General features: G+C 47.6%; 1 protein-coding gene across 2 annotated transcripts in view; it reads left to right on the forward strand.

The window, feature by feature from the left end:
• VPS8 (VPS8 subunit of CORVET complex) overlaps positions 1–18,532 on the forward strand; it is a 66,274-nt gene that overhangs the window by 40,936 nt on the left and 6,806 nt on the right. For both annotated transcript variants that reach the window (XM_066194152.1, XM_066194153.1), the window contains 9 exons: positions 1,975–2,116; positions 2,733–2,822; positions 3,250–3,292; positions 4,067–4,170; positions 5,217–5,295; positions 6,567–6,649; positions 12,636–12,716; positions 14,061–14,230; positions 14,816–14,984. In XM_066194152.1, the coding sequence (XP_066050249.1) occupies positions 1,975–2,116; positions 2,733–2,822; positions 3,250–3,292; positions 4,067–4,170; positions 5,217–5,295; positions 6,567–6,649; positions 12,636–12,716; positions 14,061–14,230; positions 14,816–14,984 (961 nt within the window). The remainder of the gene's footprint in view (positions 1–1,974; positions 2,117–2,732; positions 2,823–3,249; positions 3,293–4,066; positions 4,171–5,216; positions 5,296–6,566; positions 6,650–12,635; positions 12,717–14,060; positions 14,231–14,815; positions 14,985–18,532) is intronic.

Genomic DNA, 18,532 nt, shown 5'->3' on the forward strand with positions numbered 1-18,532 from the left:
ATTAATCACAGTCTTTGCTACATTTCCATTTTAAACTCTTGAGTTTTTCCTCTTAAAAAACCCAACACAGCGAAACATTGTCTGTTGGCATTTGTGTTTATGTATTCTACCAACAATATTAAGTTATTTAGCAACACAATGTTCTGGGTTTATAAATGTAGTAACAGACTTCTTAACCGTGAGGGTTTTTCCCAAGGGCTCTCCTCTCTGCCCAGCTGCCTGTGACACTTACAGGGCTCCTTTGTGCCAGGTTCTATGAGAAACCAGTGCTTCTCTTGCTTTTTGGAAAGACTATGCAGGGGAGACGTTGAATATGGTTATAGTGGAGTGAACACCATCCCATGTAGCTGAGCAGGACCTACAAGTCTCAGGACTGTTGATTAGTTTTAGAAATTATCCAAATCCAGCTTTCTTTCCATTGTCTCTTCTCTGTGTTTCTTGATGAAATAAGTGACTGAAGGAAGGGTGAGCTTGCTCATGAAATAATGAATACTTGGTGCAGGAGTTATTTCCAGACTTGAAGTTTACTCTCATGCTATAGGTGCACGACTTGCCATTTTTTCTATCTTGCCAGACAAGAGATCATTTTAGATAGAGTGTTTTATTTTAGTCTACTCATAGAAAAACAAGAGGACTCACTCGCTTGCAGGCACTGGGGGAGTTTACAAGGTGTTCGTTGTGGGAGGAGTCGATGGTGAATGCAGAATTCAGGGTTCTTGTTTGGTCCCTCAAGGTCCATTCTTTGCTGTCAGAGCACACTAATTTGGGCACAGTTTTTGTAGAGTTGTGCTCATACTTTGCACACTGTGATCAGTACATGGGTGAGGCTTTTGTTTCTGGACATGTCACATTTATAATCATTGTAATCACAGCAGGCTGCTCTCTTGGCTTGCTCAAGCCACAGCCTTCTCCTGGCCTTTCTTGGACGGTAATATGCCTTTTGTAACTCTCAGGAAAGAGAGGATATTAGATATCAGACCTTTTCAATCCCATGGCTGTAGGGTTTGCACGCTAACAGATCTTCTCCTGCTTAGGAATTTGTGTTCAGAAAGGTAATAAAACTCAATATATACACCTCATCCATTTCCTTTCCTAGCAGGAGCTTCAGCAGAAACCCCTGTTTTGACGCCAGGATAAAGTTGCACTATTTCTCTGTGTGATGCACCAGTCTTAGGACTGCCATGGGAAGCATAACTTGCAGTGGCAGAGAGCTGCTGTTCATTTAAGGGTTGCAGGTGCTGTATCTGACTCCAGGAAAGCATCATCCTTCCCCTCCTCACTCTGAAGTCTCATCCTTCATGTTGCTCCTTTTAAAAACAAGATCAGTAGGAAACTGTCAGGACAAAGGGACTTGGGCACTGCTCAAAGTTCTGTTCTCTCTTTTGTTTCTGCACATGAGAAGTATGCTTAATAATGAGCCCAGGGATTGGAAAGTGGGGATGTTTCTCTAAATGAAGTATGAGTTCCCTTCTCAGTGAGGTAGATCAAAGGGATGAAACATTAAAATGTGGTAGAGGAAGTCAAAGAAGAATTTCAGGAACAATAAGCAAAAAGCAACAAAACGTTTCCTCAGACACATGCAGAGCAGGTCTGTAGGACACAGACAATCAGGATCTGAACAGAGCACTCAGACTATAAGGTTTCATTGAGGAAATGAGGCTAATTCTTTGTGCCTCTTTGCCGTGGAGTTGCTGGAGATGGATCTGTGCTGGTCTCTTCTTTGCAGGGGTCTTTGAGAGCTTAATTTGTACTGAGGCATCAGGAGGATGTGTTGTGGAACAAATGAAATGACTGCTGGGGGACCTCCAGCACCAGTAACTAGTAGAAACAGCATAATTTTCCTCTTAAAACCAGATTTTTTAACTTCTGTATTAAGGATAAAAGACAATGCACAATTGAATAAGAAACTCTTCTTCCCGGCCAAATTTCTTGGCTAGAATTTCATTTTGGTCTCTTGTGCCTGTTTTATTCCAGAGAAGGCATTAACCAAGACCTGCTACACCTCCCACCCTGTATCACCGAGCAGTTCATCGAGCTGCTCTGTCAGTACAGCCCTGACCAGGTTTTGGAGACACTCAAAGTTCTGGAATACTGCAGACTGGAGGAAACCATCCAGGTAGGAACGGAGATGTATGACAACAGGGGCCATGGGATGCATTCACATCAGCTCCTACCCCTTTAAAGTGCTGTAAAGGTACTTTACTTTAGGCTTGGATTAGTTCCTGGGTGCTCTTCCATCTGTTTGTAGCACTTTCTGTCCCTCTGAGCTGCTAAACTACTCTTCTGCAGCGCAGCTGGATATATTTAATAGACTAACACTAAGTTGGGTCTCAGGGCTAATAAGAAAGGGCTGTTAGTGCTCTGTAGCTGCTGAGGAACTGCAGAGTAGAGGGTGGCTGTGTTGCTGCTAATTAATCATGTTGGGGGTATATGAAATCACGGGCCTGGGGTTTTTGGAAAGCAACGCTGCCAAAATCTGCCTTGTGCTGGGAGAGCAACTGTTCCTTCTCTGTATGGAAATTGTACCAGTAATTTTTGAGTGCTGGTGGTGGCAGTGGTGCAAGCCGAGAAATAAAAGGAGATGCAGGAGAGCTGCTCAGCCTGGGTAAGGTGCCTGTGAGCACAGGCACTTCCAGCCCTGGCCATCTGCTTGGCATTGTCTTGTGGATAAACGAACACTGGCAGCTTTCTTCAGGCAGACATTAACCTTTTTTTTTTTCCTTTCAACTCAGATAACCCAAAAACATCAGCTCCATGAGGCTTCTTCATATTTGCTAGAGAAGAAGGGAGATATCCATGGTGCCTTTTTGGTAATGCTTGAGGTACAGTACTCCCAAATCCTGAATGTGGCATTTTTGCCATTCCATCAGCATGCTGGCCTGTGCTCAGGTTGGAAGTTGTCTTTGTTCCTCAATTTGTTTCCCACTAGAATCCATGGAAGCATTTGCCTTCTGTCAAATACCAATAAATTGAGGTGTCTGCATACTCAGAACATCAGTATATTTTTCTGACAAGTCTTCAGACATTTAGAAGATAATAGATGCTGAAATTTGTTTTTCATAGCCAAAAATCATCTTTCAGCTCCTGCTTTCCTTTCCATATTTGGAAAAATGTTTATGCCATGTTAGTTGTGCTGGGGAGGAAAAGGGGGGCAAACCTGTGTAACCACACCTTTGACAAACATTTCTATCAGGATTTTTGGGAATAAACTCCCAAGTTGACTGTTCTGTGTCCTCTCTTTTATTTCAGCGATTGCAGAGCCAGTTGCTGATGCTTACTCAAGATGATGAAAGTAAGACTTACCTAGTTCAGTTCTATTTTCTATCAAAAACAGACAGATAAACTCAGAAATGTGAAGTGCTTGTGTCTGTCACCTGGTATAATGAGATTGTTTCAGGTTTCTAGGCATTGTAGTGACACTGTTCATATGGTAGTTATTTGGATGACACTCCCTCACTCCGGTGTTCTGATCTTGGTAGAGACCTTGAACACTCTGAGGGATGGTTGGGGTGTGTGTGGTCAGCTGCCCTGTCAGCTTTTCCCATTGGGGCTGGTCCTCTCACTGGCTTACCAAACACATTTCCCGTGTCAGAATCCATCAAACTCAATACTGAGCTTCAGCTGGCATTATATGGGAACAGTGATGGGAGACAGCTGGGAGTAGCTTTTTTGAAAGCAGATTTTTCAGATATATAAATAAGAATGCTCTGCCCACAGAAAATGAGTGTGTGCACAGATGTGCTGTTCACTAGCCCAAGGACTCATGGGCACCTAATTAAATGCAGTGCCCATAGTTGTTACTTAATTGTATCCTAAACCACAGCTAAGATCTTCCTTATTTGATTAAATGAAATGTTCTACTTCCCCAATTTATCATGCTATTCAGGAAAAGTGCCAAAAATCAGAACTTGTCTTTATAATGTAGTTGCTGACAGTAGTGAGCAGACTTGAGATGAAGAGCATGATTTTATTTTGCAGAAGGATTGATAGTTAACTTATCTAATGGGAGTTAACTTGTCTAATAGCTTTTATAATTGTAATTTGCATTTTCCTCCCTGACACTTAGGCTCAGCTGAACCCTCCTTGCTAGAAAATATTGAAGATACTTTAATGAAAACAATTGCACTTTGCCAGAGGAATTCTCATAGCTTAGACCAGCAACAGAGAGAGGTAAGGTAGTCAAAAATGTGTCACCAGAATCAACCAAGGCCTCTGTGTCTCCTGAAGCTTTGCCTCATGTAGCTCTTGCACTCCCCATCCACTGGATACTGGTATGTCCAGGCAGTCAGTGTGTGCCTCTCCTTGTGTTCTCTCTGTGGTGCTTCAGGGTTTGGAGCCATGAGAGTGAGAGTGAAATCCTCACTCATGAGGGTGAAAACCAAGGCAAAGTTCAGGTCAGAGGGAGGAAGGGAAGAGACCACGACCTTTCTCCCTTTCCAGCTCCAGATGGAAGTTGGGCACAAGTGTCAGTCAGACACTGCAGAGGCACTGTGAGCTCTGTGCCAGCTTCCTGGTGGCACCGAGGTGCTGCTGCTGTCACTGTGGCTGCAGAGCTGTTCACAGCCCCTGCACTGAGTGTCAGCCTGGGCTCTGAGGGGGAGGTAATGCAGCTGCCTTGAGCTCTTGCAGGGGGAGCTGGCTTTGCCCGTCTCCTCGCACTGAGGCTGTGTTTCCATTTTGCCCATGTCAGTGGCACAAAGGCATCTTTAGTCCTAAGATTCTGCATAATTTATGGAATTTCTGAACTCAGAACAGAGAATGTTGTTCCCATGTCTGAGGAGGTGGTATGGCTGGAAGTCAAGAACTCTAATTTCTTCACAAGCACTGCCTAGTGTGAGAGATGACTTGCTCCATTTCTTCCCTGCAATGGTGTCATTGTACAACAGATATGAAGAGAATTTAGATGTTTCTTTCCATTTGGGGTCCATTTACTGTGCTACCCACTCCGTGAGCTGTCTCTACCCTGGAGAGTTTGTCTCTCACATGGGGAAATAGTTGAGGACTGAGTGAAGCGAATACAGATCATTGTCACAATTCCAGTCAAGTGCTTTGCTCTGAGGTTACTTTACCATGTTTCAGCTCTGTCCCACAGCAGTCATCACAGTTCTGTTCTCAGAATGTGGAAGTGAGTCTTGGCCAGTTGCTGATGTTGCTTACAGTTCATTTTTAGGACTGCCCTGTCCTTACTGTTTTTTCTTCACATTCCATGATTCCAGGCCCTCTGGTTTCCCCTGCTTGAGGCCATGATGTCCCCACAGAAATCCTCTGGTTCGTCGCAGTGTTTATACTCTGAATGTGAGTACTTTGGCATTTGTGACCCCAAACAGTAAAAGTTGTGTGCTGTCTCTCCACTGATGAATGAATAGAAGAAAACTTGTTTTTGTTACTCCATTCCTAAATATTCTGCTCCCTGACTGGTAGGGAGCTCAGGTTGGGTGTTTGGTAGGCTGTGGCTGTCAGGTGGATAGGTTTTTTTTCATTTACACAATTTTGTCCTGTGTGGAAGAGGAAGCCTACCACAGGCTGTGCTAATAAGTTGATTGCATTGAGGATGGTCTGTGAAGGAGCCAAGGCGCACGATGTGTACAAAGGCTCTGTAGGTTGGAGTCAGCACTTGGAGAACTCCTGACATAGTACACTGTTGTTGTGCATTCCCAGCCCTTTTGTGCACCTCTGCCTGCACCTGTGTGCCATGTATAAAATCAGTGGGACTTGAATACCCCAGCCAAATTCTTTACTCCACTTCTGAGTCAGCAGCCTCCCTTTGTGGGAGAGATAAGAGTAGCTTAAAAGGGGCTTAGATGCTTTGGTCTTGCCAATGCCCGGTACAGGAAGGACATGGAGCTGCTGGAGCGAGCCTGGAGGAGGCACCAAGGTGAACAGAGGGATGGAGCAGCTCTGCTGTGAGGAAAGGCTGAGGGATTTGGGTTAGATGGGATATTGGGAAGAAATTGTTCTTTGTGAGGGAGGTGAGGCCCCAGCACAGGGTGCCCAGAGAAGCTGTGGCTGCCCCATCCCTGGAAGTGTCCAAGGTGAGGTTGGAAGGGGCTTGGAGCAACCTGAGACAGTGGAAGGTGTCCCTGCCCATGGCAAGGATGGAGCTAGATGAGCTTTAAGGTCCTTTCCAAGCCAAACTACTCTGGGATTCTCTGAATAATGTCTTTTGCTCCATCCTAGACCCATGCTAGGAACAAGTTTCATGCAAATATCAGTGCTCTGGGTAGTTTTAGAGTCTGTGGGCCATATCACAGACAAGGATCCAAACTGGGATTTGTAGCAGTAGGAAAAGGGAATGGTGGTGTTACCAAGTCAGTGAAAATGTGGGTGTTTACTGCAGGGGGTGTGGAAGGGAATGCAGAGGTACTGTGGGATCAAAACCTTGTAACCACCCTTTATACTGCAAAGAGCTGTGTGCTTAGTGCAGACAGTGCAGGAAAAAAAACATTAAAGCTATTTTCAAACCAGAAAACATGACCTGAAATAAAACTTCTCTTTATCTGTAACACTGATCTCTCTTTACTCTTGGAATCCTAATGAACTGCTGTGGCTGTTGTTTGACATTCCAGCTTTGAAGAGTTTGACAATGCAAGTGCTGAACAGCATGGCTGCGTTTATTGCTCTTCCCTCAATCCTGCAGAGGATTCTCCAGGTGAGTTCCTGAGGAGAAGGAAGTTTCACCAAGCTGTGCCACTGGGTTACAGGGCAAAGGTATTCCCAGGTCCCTGGAGATCAGATCAGCTAATTGTCTGTTCAGTGTTTCAGTAAAAGTTCTGTTGGTGAAACATAAGGTGTAAAAGCTGATAGAATTATCTGGGGAGACATGTGGGAACACATAGGCTGGGAGAAGGAAACTGAAGTAATTCCTTCAAACTAAATAAAATAGTACCTCAAAGGTCTCAGTTACTTGGAACTGAAACTTGGCAGGTTTAAGGGCAAAGCCACAATGAATTTCCCAAAACTTGGCACTATATTTGTTGGAAGCCTTTTAGGCTCTGGCTCTGGGATGGACAGTTGTGAAGACACTACAGCAAAGTGTATAGGCTTTGCAGAAAGATCATGATTGGGCTCAAAATATTATTGATGGTGCAATATTATTTTAGAGATGCAGTTAGTGAGTAGCAAACTTGCAGAAGAGCTGATTTTAGGCAGGACCTTGGGTTGAGTGATCGCAGGCAACTGCAATTTGTTAATTTGCAAAACAGATGAAAACCGATGTTGAGATTTAATAACAAACCTTGAGAAATGCAGAAAAGGGATTAGAAGAATTGCCTGTGTTTTGGAGTGGAATGACTGAAGGGTTGAGACAGCGTTGAAACACTGTTCAGGGTTTCTGTTCCAGGTGGGAGAGGAAAAGGGCTTACAGGCTTCACAGGGTGAACACACACCTCTAGCAACCTCTTGGTTTGATCTTAATATTACACACAGCCTTGGATTTTGAACAAACTCCTGAGATAGCAAAGCATGTTGCAAGAGAGTGGATAAAAAGTGTGTTGAAATGAAGTGTGGTTTCATCAAAGGAAGTGTCAAGCAAACCTAATGGCTCTTCAATAACTTATTTAGTCTACTTTTAGCTGAGGTTTCGGCATAATTTCCTGATGGGCTTTGTTTGATGTTTAATGTAGGCAGGAAAGGATGGAGAAGCTGTGAGTGAGTGGGAGGCTGGCAGGGAAGGGAGGCTTTTCTGGGCTGTGCTGAGAAGTGCCAAGATGGGGAGGGAGTCAAAGCAGTGTCCACTGTGTAGATAACACAGCTGGGAGGTGTGACAGTGTGGAGGAAGATCCTGTTCTCCTTTGGGATGAAGGGAGAGTCTTGTTGATGGCAGTCTTCACATATTTCATTCTATTTCTGTTCTGATGGACTCTTTTAGCAGCAGTAGAAAATCCCTTTTCCAGGGGCTGGCACTGATGTCCTGGAGGCAGCAGGGGAGTGAAATGTCTTTGCTGTAGAGGGAAGTGGTTGGTGTGATGGCTCTGCTGGGGAGGCTGAGGGGATGCTTCATCAGGTGAAGTGCTTTACTGAGGACAGAAATGGTCAGGCATCACTGAGAGCAGCATGTGGCAGCTCTGGTCACTGGGTTTGGAGGCAGGGAGGAACTGCTCCTCCTCATTCCACCTCCCTGGTCAGCCTGACAAATTCAGTCTGAGTGAAGAGAGATTTGGAAAGGCAGATTATTTGAACAACTAGAGCAAAAAATGATGACTTCTTTAAGTGCAGAGGAAAGGACTGAATTCCAGGTAGAGAGCATTAGTATCAGAAGTTCATAAAATGGGGCAGTAATCGATACCTTGTAGCTGAAAAACAGGTGTGGGAAAAAACATCATAAAGATCAAGAGAAGATCCTATGGAAGGAGCGGTGGTGTTGATATACAGGATCCCTAAGCTGACTTTGCCTCTTAACACTTACTCTTCTATAGATTTCACTCACACCCATGTATTTGCAAACCCCTGAGGTGTGTGGAGTGATGTGACCTGGATTGTTTGTGGGCAGCAGAGAGGGTGTGAGCCCCTCACTGCATCCCGGGGACCCTCTGACAGGTGCCAACAGCTCAGCTGTGTCCTTCAGAAATTGCTGGCTCTTTTCACCTCTGAAGATTTTCACCTCTGAAGCTCAGTTAAGCCGCTCCCAACTTCTTATCCTCCTCATTAAGAGATGGGCTCTTCTGAGAGCTTGCCTGTGCTGAGTCTCACCAGTCTGCTGCCTTCAGTGCTTGGCACCTCCTCTGGGGACAGTGTCCTTTGTTACAAGACAAGCCCTTCATTGAATCCTGTGCTCTTATCCTTAACCCCCACATTTCCATTCACTCTGTCTTCACACCAACCCTTATTCCTGGGTTCCTGGCACTGCCCTGCTCCAGCTCACTGTTGCCTGTGGGTTTGTGGCTGTGTTTTGTTAAACTCTTGCTCCAGGGCTTGCAGAGGGTGTCTGTGGGAGGTTTCTGTGAAGTGTATTTGGATGCACAGTTTGGCTCTTGGGGGCACGTTGCTTTGAATCCAGCTGGGAAGCTGGTGTCAGGATGGTGATGGGCAGGTCTTATTCTATGGCCTTATCATGAGTGCCCAGCTCAAATGTTCAGGGATTCTAAACCCTGGCCCTGTTGGGAATCAGGAAGAAAACTCCCTTGGAGCTAGGCAGCAGAGAGCACTGGCTTTTTTGCCTTCCAGTCATCTGTCTCCTTGGGTTATCTGGGAATGCCAGTTAAGTGCCCTGCAGGGAAGAATCACAACATGGCAGGCACAGGTGGTGCTCTCCTAGGCAGGAAGAGCCCTGTGTTCTTAGCCCTGGCTGGGTGTTCCTTTTGCAGAGCTGTGTAGTTGCTCTTTGAAGCCATGCAAAATTCCAAACCCTGGTGCCAAACCCTTCTGTATTGGCTCTGAGCTCTCTGCAGGGCACTTAGAGGTGTTACTGATGTGCCGCCTTAACTGTGACCACAAGGAAATATTGAAACCAGCCTTTCTGGGCCCTGGAGTACATACAGCCTTTCCTAAGCCCTCCAAATATTTTGGTGAAATACAGAATTACAAGTGGTGCTTGTAATTCTGACAGGGCCCTCAAATGCTGTTCCAGCAGTGCTCAAGGCTTGTGATAGAGCAGAGATGTGCTGGAGCTGCAGGCTGGGAGGTGGCACAGCTGCCCAAGAATTCACTGGGGGTTTTGTTGGAAGGTGGATAACATCAGTAAACTGAGGTAGATTATCTTGCCTTTTCTGAAAAGGAATTAGAGTATTCCAATTTTAGCAGACTGTTTTTCTTCCTCTTCTGGGCTTAACTGCTTACAGATTATACCTTATGCAAATGTTAACTTTGCAACCAAAGTGTTTGGCCAAAGGGCACCTTGCGAGGGCTGGGCCAGACCTGCAGCTTTCCCAGAGAACAAGCAGGCTTCTGGCACCTGCCTGTCCCAGCACCTGGGCTCAGCATTATCTAACCAAGGTCACATGAAATAACAATTGATAGATTTGCTCCTGCTCATCCTTTGTAGTGTCGGGGAGTTACTGATTAACTGGGAAGTCTGAACTAACCGCATTAGGAGAGATAGCAGAGGAATCCTCTTGAGCATTAAGAAAAATTCCATGTTATTAAGGATGTGAGTGCTCTCTGAAGAGGGCTGAGAGGTTGAGTGTTAATTCCCTTACAAAGCTGTAATCCTTCATGAATGTTTTGTAAGCAGATGCAGCTGATGCCTCCTACAAAATGAAGAGTTGGAGAAGCCAGAAATGTAAAAGCTACCTGTAGGGACCTGCAAAGAGGGGAAGGAAGGTTTCTCTAAAAACTGTTCCAGAGTGGAAGCAGAAAGATCCAGAAAGCTTCTACTTATATTTTTTTCCACTCCTGCTTAGGGCTTTGGCTGTTTTTTCTTCCTGATCCAGGAGATCAGCACTGGGGTTAGTTGTGTGTGGAGTGGTTGCTTTGGCCCCTTGCAGAGGGGAGAAGCTGAAGTGAATGTGTTTGCAGAGTGCATTTATTAGCACTGGTAGCAAAGCAAGTGCTATTTCCTGGGCCCAGGAAGAAATGGGAAATGGAAGAGACAGAGCTGGCTGAAAGGGCTGCATGAGCACCTCTGGGCTGTGTGTGGATCCCTGCCAGCTCTTCCCCATCTGTTTGTTGGTGACAGCCCTGGGCAGCTAGTTTGGCTCTGGCTCCTTGTGCCCATGCCACGCTCCCAGGGCAGCACCAGCCTGGGAGCAGCTGCTGGGATCTGTTCCTATTTTCACTGCATGGGATAGCACATCCATGTCTGGAGGATGCCTGAATTCCAACCCGAGACCAATTTTATAAGGTGGAATTAATGAAAACTATTCCTCCATAAAACTAATTGATCCCACATGGCTTTTGTGGTCATGGGGTCTGAAGCTGCTATTTAGAAGCATTAGAACTGTCTGGAGAAGTGGCCTGGGAGCTGTGGGTGTGATGCTGGGGGCAAGCAGGCAGCTCCAGCCCATCCCATTGGATGGCTCCAGCAGGGAATGGCCATGGACTCACAGCTGGCACTGGGCTGCCAGGCTCAGGGTGAGGCTTGGCCAGACCATGAGCCTCCACCATGAGCCTCCTCTGTAAAGAAGAAAGTCCATTTTTTTCCCAGCTGCCATTATTTTTAGAGATCATCAAGCATGACTTGAGGAAAAGGCAGCAACTGGAAGCCTTCAGGCTTTTGTTCTCCCTCTGCAAAGCTGCAGGTGGGTCTTTATTCTTCTCTCTTCTTTACATTTCCTCTTCCTCTGCTCTGTGTCCAGACAGGAAACCAGTGGCTTTGAAAACCTCCACCTGCAGCTTAGGAGGTTTGAGGTGCTGTATGATAACTGTGGGACTGGGACAGTTTGGGAGTGAGCTGTTGGCCACGTACTTGAGGGCTTTAGAAAAGGAGCTGCTGCCTGCCTAAGTGCTCTGTGCTCTGGATCATATTCCTGCTGTCTGGAAAACCCATTGCCTCCGTAACCCCTGCGGTGACTCAGTGCAATGCACTTCCTGTGCTGTGCTGCTAAATGGTGCAGGCAGAAGGGAACCTTGGAGTGTTCAGGCTGTGCTGTTCACCCAGCAGAAAAGGAGCCTGTGCAGCACCTCCAGCTCTTCGTGCTTCATCCAGCATGCTCCAAACCCACAGCTGGTTTTGACTCAGTGCTGTTGCTCAGGGCTGCTTTTATTTAGGTTTGAACGTTGGTGTTTCTGCCTATCACGCTGGCCATCAGGACTGTTGTTCCAGAGTTCCTTGACTTGCTTTCTGTAGCTTCAGTGATCCCTCAGGGTGTCTTGCAGTGTAGCTTCCATGCTGCTTTAGCTGGCTTTGACACTCTCAATTCTTCTTGCCCAGTCCCAGCATGGAATCAGCCTTGCTCCTACTTCGTCTGTCATTCGTCTTATCCAGAGCTTGTTTATCCCACTCCTGTTCCTGTTTCCATTGTGTCCCCATTTTTCTGCTCTCTGGATTAGTTGCCGTTTCACATCTTGCTGGTCTGTTTTTGCCAGTGTCCTGCCCGCTGCAGCAGACAGCTTCTCTCAGCTTCCTGCACAGAGCAGTGCTTCAGGGGGTGCCAGGGTGGGAGTGCTGGGCTGTTTGGGCTGCAGGAAGGGGGAGATGCACAGGCTGATGACCTACAGCCCTGTGCTTGTGCTGCTGGGACATGGCAATGAAGCTGCTCGGGGCATGTGAAAATCAGCCCTGCAGCACCAGGAGAGCCCCAGGGCCCTGTTCCCTCTGCCAGCTGGGCTGTGGGCTCAGCAGTGACTGGGATGTGCTCTTCCAGCCTGCAGATGAGGGGTCTGGGAGGAGCCTGGGGATGAGGCACCCCTGGCTGGGCGAGAGCACAGGGCCGGGCAGGGCTGAGAGCTGGCTGGCCATGCTGTTCCCTTCAGTATTCCTAAAATGCTCTCTCCAGTCAGCTCCTGCAGCTCCTGAGTTTCCAGTTTTGACCCAGGCACACTAATTTATATCGATGTGGTTATCTACTGAGTTTTGCTAATTACTGATTTTTCCCGTCAGTATGTGGGATTATTCTGCTGTCCCCGTACATGTGCGGCATATTTAACTCTGCAGTCATAGCTTCCGTTTGCAGTTCCAATCTAGAGGAAAAAAAGACTTGAAAAGAATCAGAATGGTCATATCCTGTGATTCAACTGCAGCTTTGCATTTCTTCATACAGGATCCAGTTTATGGAAAAGGGAAACTTGGAGAAATTCAAGGGCTTGTCCTGGGAATGCTGGACACTTTTAACTATGAACAAGTAAGTTGCCTGGGTTTCTTTTCTGTCCACCACTGCATGCAGCATCGTTTTGGCTGCCTGGCCTACTGGTCTTTCTCTCATTTGTCATTTCTGTCTGCAGGGCAAAGTCAACAGACATGTGAGTGATTTCTGTGTGATTGGGGGGTGGGGAGGGAGTTTGGTTTGCTCACAGATTGCTGGTGAAGGAACTGACAGGTACATGGTGAAGACCTCTGCAGCTCAGTTCTGTGTTAAATGTACCAGAAGGATAAACATCTGCTTTTTTTCCAGCTCATCCTGCAGTTGGGGATTCAAAGGCACAAAGCTGATATGTTTTGTCTTTATATGCAGTTTTAAATAACAGGTTTTTAAATTAGGCTGTTTTTACACTTCTAAGTGATAATGCTGCACTTACTTTGTGACCTGGTGAGATTTCCTCTTAATCTCAGTCCTGCTTTTCTCAGTCGAGTCCCAAATCCCAGGCAGCCTCCACACTTTAGCACTTTCCTGAAACTCCTTTCCCCCTAAACAGGATGCACAGTGTTCCTCCAAGCCCCACTCCCCCCGTGATGTGGCAGTGCCATCCCAGCTGCTGCTCGGGGCAGGCCCCCAGGCACCAGCAGCCAATGCAGAAACACAGTGGGAAATAGCCTTGCTGTGGAGGCTGAACACCAGGAGCCTTTCTCTGTGTTTGGGTTCTTGCAGAAGGTCTGGGCAGCTCTTGCCCCCTGTCCCTGCCTGGCAGCTCTGGGACAGGCTGTGTGTCCCGATGGGATCCTCTGCTGCAGCCTTTGGCAGCTGCTGCTGTGGAGCACAGATGGATCAGGGAGCAGAGCCCCTGTGCCTGGGAGAAACTTGGTGCTGGAAACTCTGGGTGGTTCTTTGGGCTCTTTGAAAATGAGCATCCGTTGGGAAGGACAAGCAGATGAGCAGTTCAGGGGTTTTTAAAAATACTTTAATTGCCATAGTGCATTTGAGCTTTGATGTTTTTATTAGCACATTTCTCCTAAAATGGGGGTAGAAGCAGTAGCTTGCCAGGTAGAAGGGAAAAAAAAAAAATAAAGGAGGTTTGATGTGGAAGATGACAAAATGAGCCTGCCATGCCTCTCTTAATGCTCTTGGGCAAAAGTCAATACAGGACTTATCTATTTGAGAGTGCAGAGGAATTGCTCCATTAACATGTGATGAAAGGATAAGTGTTTTGAGGTCAGTGGATAGAAAGCATAGGAGGAAGAGTGATTTTATTGGGTAGTTTCTGCTCTTAGTGAACTGCTAAGCTGCTTGTTCTGAAGAACTGGTCAGCAGGGAGTTTCTGCAGTGTGGAGGTGACAGACTGACCTACTCTGCGTGTTGTCTCCCACACAGACCCTTCTAGAGACAACCACCAGCCTTCTAAACCACGATCTCCACTGGTCCCTGTGTAACCTGAGAGCCTCTGTCACCAGAGGCCTTACCCCAAAGCAGGATTGCTGCTGCATCTGTCTCCAGCAGTACAAAAGGAGGCAAGAAACTGCTGATGAAATCATTGTTTTCAGGTAAAGTTAAGGGGTGAGGTTGCAGCTGTGATCATGTTAATAGTTTCAAAAGGGGAAACAAATCTACTTGCCTGAGTAACGATCTGTATTCCTGGGAGCACGTTTCCCTGGTGCCTTGCACTGTGAGAGGCTGGCTAACCATACCCATCAGAGCCTGCTTTGCATGCAGCCAGCTCTGCCTGGCTCGGAGGAATCGCCTCCCAGTTCCAGGAGCTGGCTGGCAGTTTTCTGTCCCCTCTCCCAGCAGTGTGCTTTGGGCACTGCAACACCCTGGGCACGTTTGTGTATTTGTACACCTTGGATCTGCCACAGCCCTGGCACCTCCCATGTTCTGTCTGTGCCCAGGTGTCTGTGAAATGAGGTGAAATCATGGTTATCTTGGTGTGATGGTCTGCAGCTGCGTCAGCAAATGGGAATCCAGTGTTGATTCTGTGAGTTTGGAAATCAACAGGAGGATGAGGACACATTGCTGATCTGCTGATTCCCAGACACAGCCTTTTCCCACTGGCCAGCCCCTTCCCCTCCACCGTGCAGAGCTCAGGAGGTGCTGCCCTGCTTCCCAGCACTGACTTCCTCTCTCCCCAGCTGTGGCCACTTGTACCACTCGCTGTGCCTGCTGAGTAAGGAGTGCGGGGTGGTCACCAAGGGCCTCATGAGGTGGATGTGCTACAAATGCAACTCCAGCAACAAGGGAGGGAAGCTGAGTGAGAACTTCTCAGAGCTGAAAAAAGGGACTGCAGCATCCCTGGCACAGGTAAGTTTTGTGAGGTGGTTTCTTGTCAGGCATACTGTCATCGTCACTTCATTCTCTGTGTGTCTGTGCTTCCAGACAAGCCTCTGATCAGTACCTCTCAAACACTCTCAGCAGCTAATTGGTTTCTGAATGCCTGTTTATTTTGGCGAGGGTGCAACTCTGGAAGTCATGGAAATTTGTTCATCCAGAAGGTCTCAGAGCTGGTGTGAGGGGCAGCTGGATGCTTGCAGCTGGTTGTGTAGACAGTTCCTGTCAAGTTATTTTAGGTGTGTTTTATATATAACTTAGATTGAAAGTTCACAACATATTCCTTGTGGCTGGATTGTGGAGCCTCTGTTCCACCTTCCTAGCAGATAATCTGGCTCTGGATAAAAGGTCTGGGATTGATTTGACTCACTAAGTGCTTGCATATATTTTAAGAAGCTTGAGTGTAACCAAGATTGATGCAGCTGGATTTGAGTGAGAGAACAGAGAATTAATTTGTATTTATTGTCAGTATTTGTGCACTGAAAGTTTCATCATCCCTAACTCAAACTGAAGTGCAGCCTCGAATATGCATGGAGCAGTCTTTCCCCTGGGCTGGTGCTGTGGATGGTCAGCCCCCATGGCAGGTGGTTTGTTGGCTTGTCTTAAGGGGTGTTGCACGTTCCAGTGGCCCCTGGGTGAGGGTTTGTTCCCAGCTGCCTCGGGTTGCTTTGTGCATTTGTCACTGTAGCGGTGTGCACAGAGCAGCATTTTCACTCCTGGAACCAGAATAATTCAACCTTGGAGTATGTTTTTATAGTAGTACTTTGGGTTTGTTCTAGCAGATGATTTCAATTCCTGCCAAACCCAGCCCGATCAAAAGCTGGCTAAGGGCCTTAGTCAGCTGCTGTCAGCTGCTGCACTCACAGGAGAGGCTTCCTGCTTGGGGGAGACGTGGGGAAAGGGAATCTTGCAGGCCTGTGTGGAGCACCAAGCAGTCTCTGCAGTCAGGCTGTGTTAGTCTTTGATTTGGTGACAGCAGCAAAGCTCTCCCAGGAGCTTGGAAATCGAGTGTGGTCCAACCAGGCTGAGCAGTGTGTGTGTCCTGTCCTGCCACAGTGGGATGTGGGCACTGCATCTAAGGCTGGGAAAGTTCAGCAGCCCCTCGTCTCACCCTCTGCACGCCTGCCCCAAAGGAGTGGGCATAAATGGGGGTGACAGGCTGGGGTGTAGTTTAAAAAGTAAAGGCAGAATTAAGTACTAAAACCGCATTCAGCATTCAAGTGCCTGACGCTTGGTTCCAGTGCTTTATAACTGGCTTATCCTCTTGGGCAGTCAGTCAGGCAGCCCCTGTGGCTCCCCTTTGACATCAGGCTGACTTACCCTGCAGAGAAAGAAGGGGAAAATGCTCCACGTGCCGTGGCAGTGATAGGTGTAAGGAGGAGAAGATGCTTCCTTTTATTTACCTGATGAAAGTGAAGGCCTGTCTGGACTCATGGCCTACAGAGAGATGTGGAGAGACTGGATGGGGAAGAAGACTTACAGCATAGATCATCTCGTGTAGCTGGAAAGGCTCCATCCCAGGCCATCCCAGTGTGGGGTGGTGCCCTGCTGCTGTCACATGCTCTTGGCAGGGGAGCCATGGCTTCCTGCTCCATTCACACAGCCCGGCCCAGCAGAGCCCCAGCACTGCTCCGGCCCCCAGCTCCTCCTCCCTGTGTCCCAGATCCTCTCCAAGTCTGTGATGTTCCTCGCATATCTAAATTACAACATTTAACTGTTGTGCTCACATATGATCAAACTGTTGCGCAGTCACGTCTTAAAAAAGCTGGGTATATTTAGACTTGGCAATAGACTGGAGAATCTCCAGCTCCTGCAGGAAATTCGTTTGCTGAACAATCACTGCTGAGCAGTGTTAATTAACCCTGGGAGGTAACGATTCCTCTGGCCCTGCATGGGCTGAGTTACAGAGCAGATTTTCTGTGCTGGGGCAATGCTGGGAATGCAACATGGGGGAGATGGGGCTTCTCTGTGTCCACTCTTGACTCTGCTGGCCCTGGCCAGACCCAGAGCTCTGGCTCCACAGCTGGTGTTTGTGAGCAGGAAATCCAGAGTGAGGTCCTGCTAACAGCATTATGTTTCCAGCCCTCCTGAGAGTTGGATCTGGGGCTCCCAGGCCCTTCTGCACAGAGATCTGTGGGAAGGGTGTTTCCCTGTAGCCCCTTAGAAGACTCTGAAAGCTTGGATCCTCTCTTGGCAAAATCTAATATGGTGATCTTCAGCTGAGGTATTTATTTTCTTAGGAAGCCCTGAATTAGGAATGGAGTCATACTGAGAAATGCCACTGAGCATCTGGAGTGCATTTCACAGCACTAATTCTGCCCTGCCCAGGCAAAGGCTGTCAGTTTGAATCGTGCAGTGTGGATGAGATGTGGATGTGAAACGACAGCCCAACAGACAGCGCTTCCCCTGCCCCTGTGCTCTGTGTGTGATGCTGGGGCCATTCCCTGAAACTGGGGAGCTGGAGAGATGCCAGAAGCCAGCACTGACCCATTATGGGATCAGTGTCTGCATGGATTTAACTGGTACCTGACTGGGATGAGGGCTTGGCACACTCTGCCCCAGCCAAGGGGAGCAGAAAGAAGGACACAGGGGATTTTCTTTCCTCTGGTTCTGCTACCAAAAGTTTGTGCTTTCTGTGTTACCCCTGAGCCTCACTGGCTTCCCAAGGGTAATCCTCTGGAGCTGGACGATCATCTGTCCTGCCCTCCCTGCTTTGGAGCATACCCTAAGTGAGAGTTAAAAGAAATGGGAGCTTGTTTTTATGGTGGGTCTCTAATCCTCTTGCAAAGTTGTGTGTCTGTTGTGGGGTGTGGAGCTCACTTGAGGTGTGAGGGCTCAGCAGCTGGGCCACTGCCCAAATACCTGCAGGAAAGGCTCTGGGTATCTCAGTCACTGATTCCCAAAACTCATTTGCCTCATTTCAATGAGCAAATGTTTTCCATTTATTCTGCCAGCCTGTGCACTGGGGATCAGGGAGAGGAAGAGTGTTGGCTCCTGGGCCGTAAGCCCTGCCATGAGCCCCTGAGCTGCCACGCTCTGGTTATTCTGTGTCCGAGGAGCTCTGAGCATGCTGTTGTTGGAGCTGTCCAGATGGCAGATATGTTTTATTCAGGAGTTTAATCCTGTCAAGTCACGCCAGGACGGACAATGGATTTGATCCATAGTTAATCCAGTTTGTCAGGCTCTACCTTTGGGCTCTGTCCTGCAGTTTTCCCATGTCCCTCCCTATGACAGCCTTCCAGAGCCTTGGAACGACTCCCATGTGTGAGGGGCTGGTACCACATCCCTCGTGTGACCTGAAAGGTCCCTCTGCACCACGGGCTTTCTGTTGGGCAACAGTGAAGGTTTAGGATGGGCTTTTCACCAAAACTTGCTTTGGAGCTTGACAGATGTTACATGACCTCCATCCATCAGGAGACAGAGCCAGTGTTACTGTTTTCAGGGTAACAGTGACCATCAGTCATTAACTTGTCTCCAGCAATATAAAAAGCTTCCAAGGGGTTTGTAACTTTGAAAACATC

This window comes from Chamaea fasciata, unplaced genomic scaffold, assembly GCF_029207755.1.
Source record: "Chamaea fasciata isolate MVZ Bird 193981 ecotype frontalis unplaced genomic scaffold, bChaFas1.0.hap1 SCAF_11, whole genome shotgun sequence".
Lineage (NCBI taxonomy): Eukaryota > Metazoa > Chordata > Aves > Passeriformes > Sylviidae > Chamaea > Chamaea fasciata.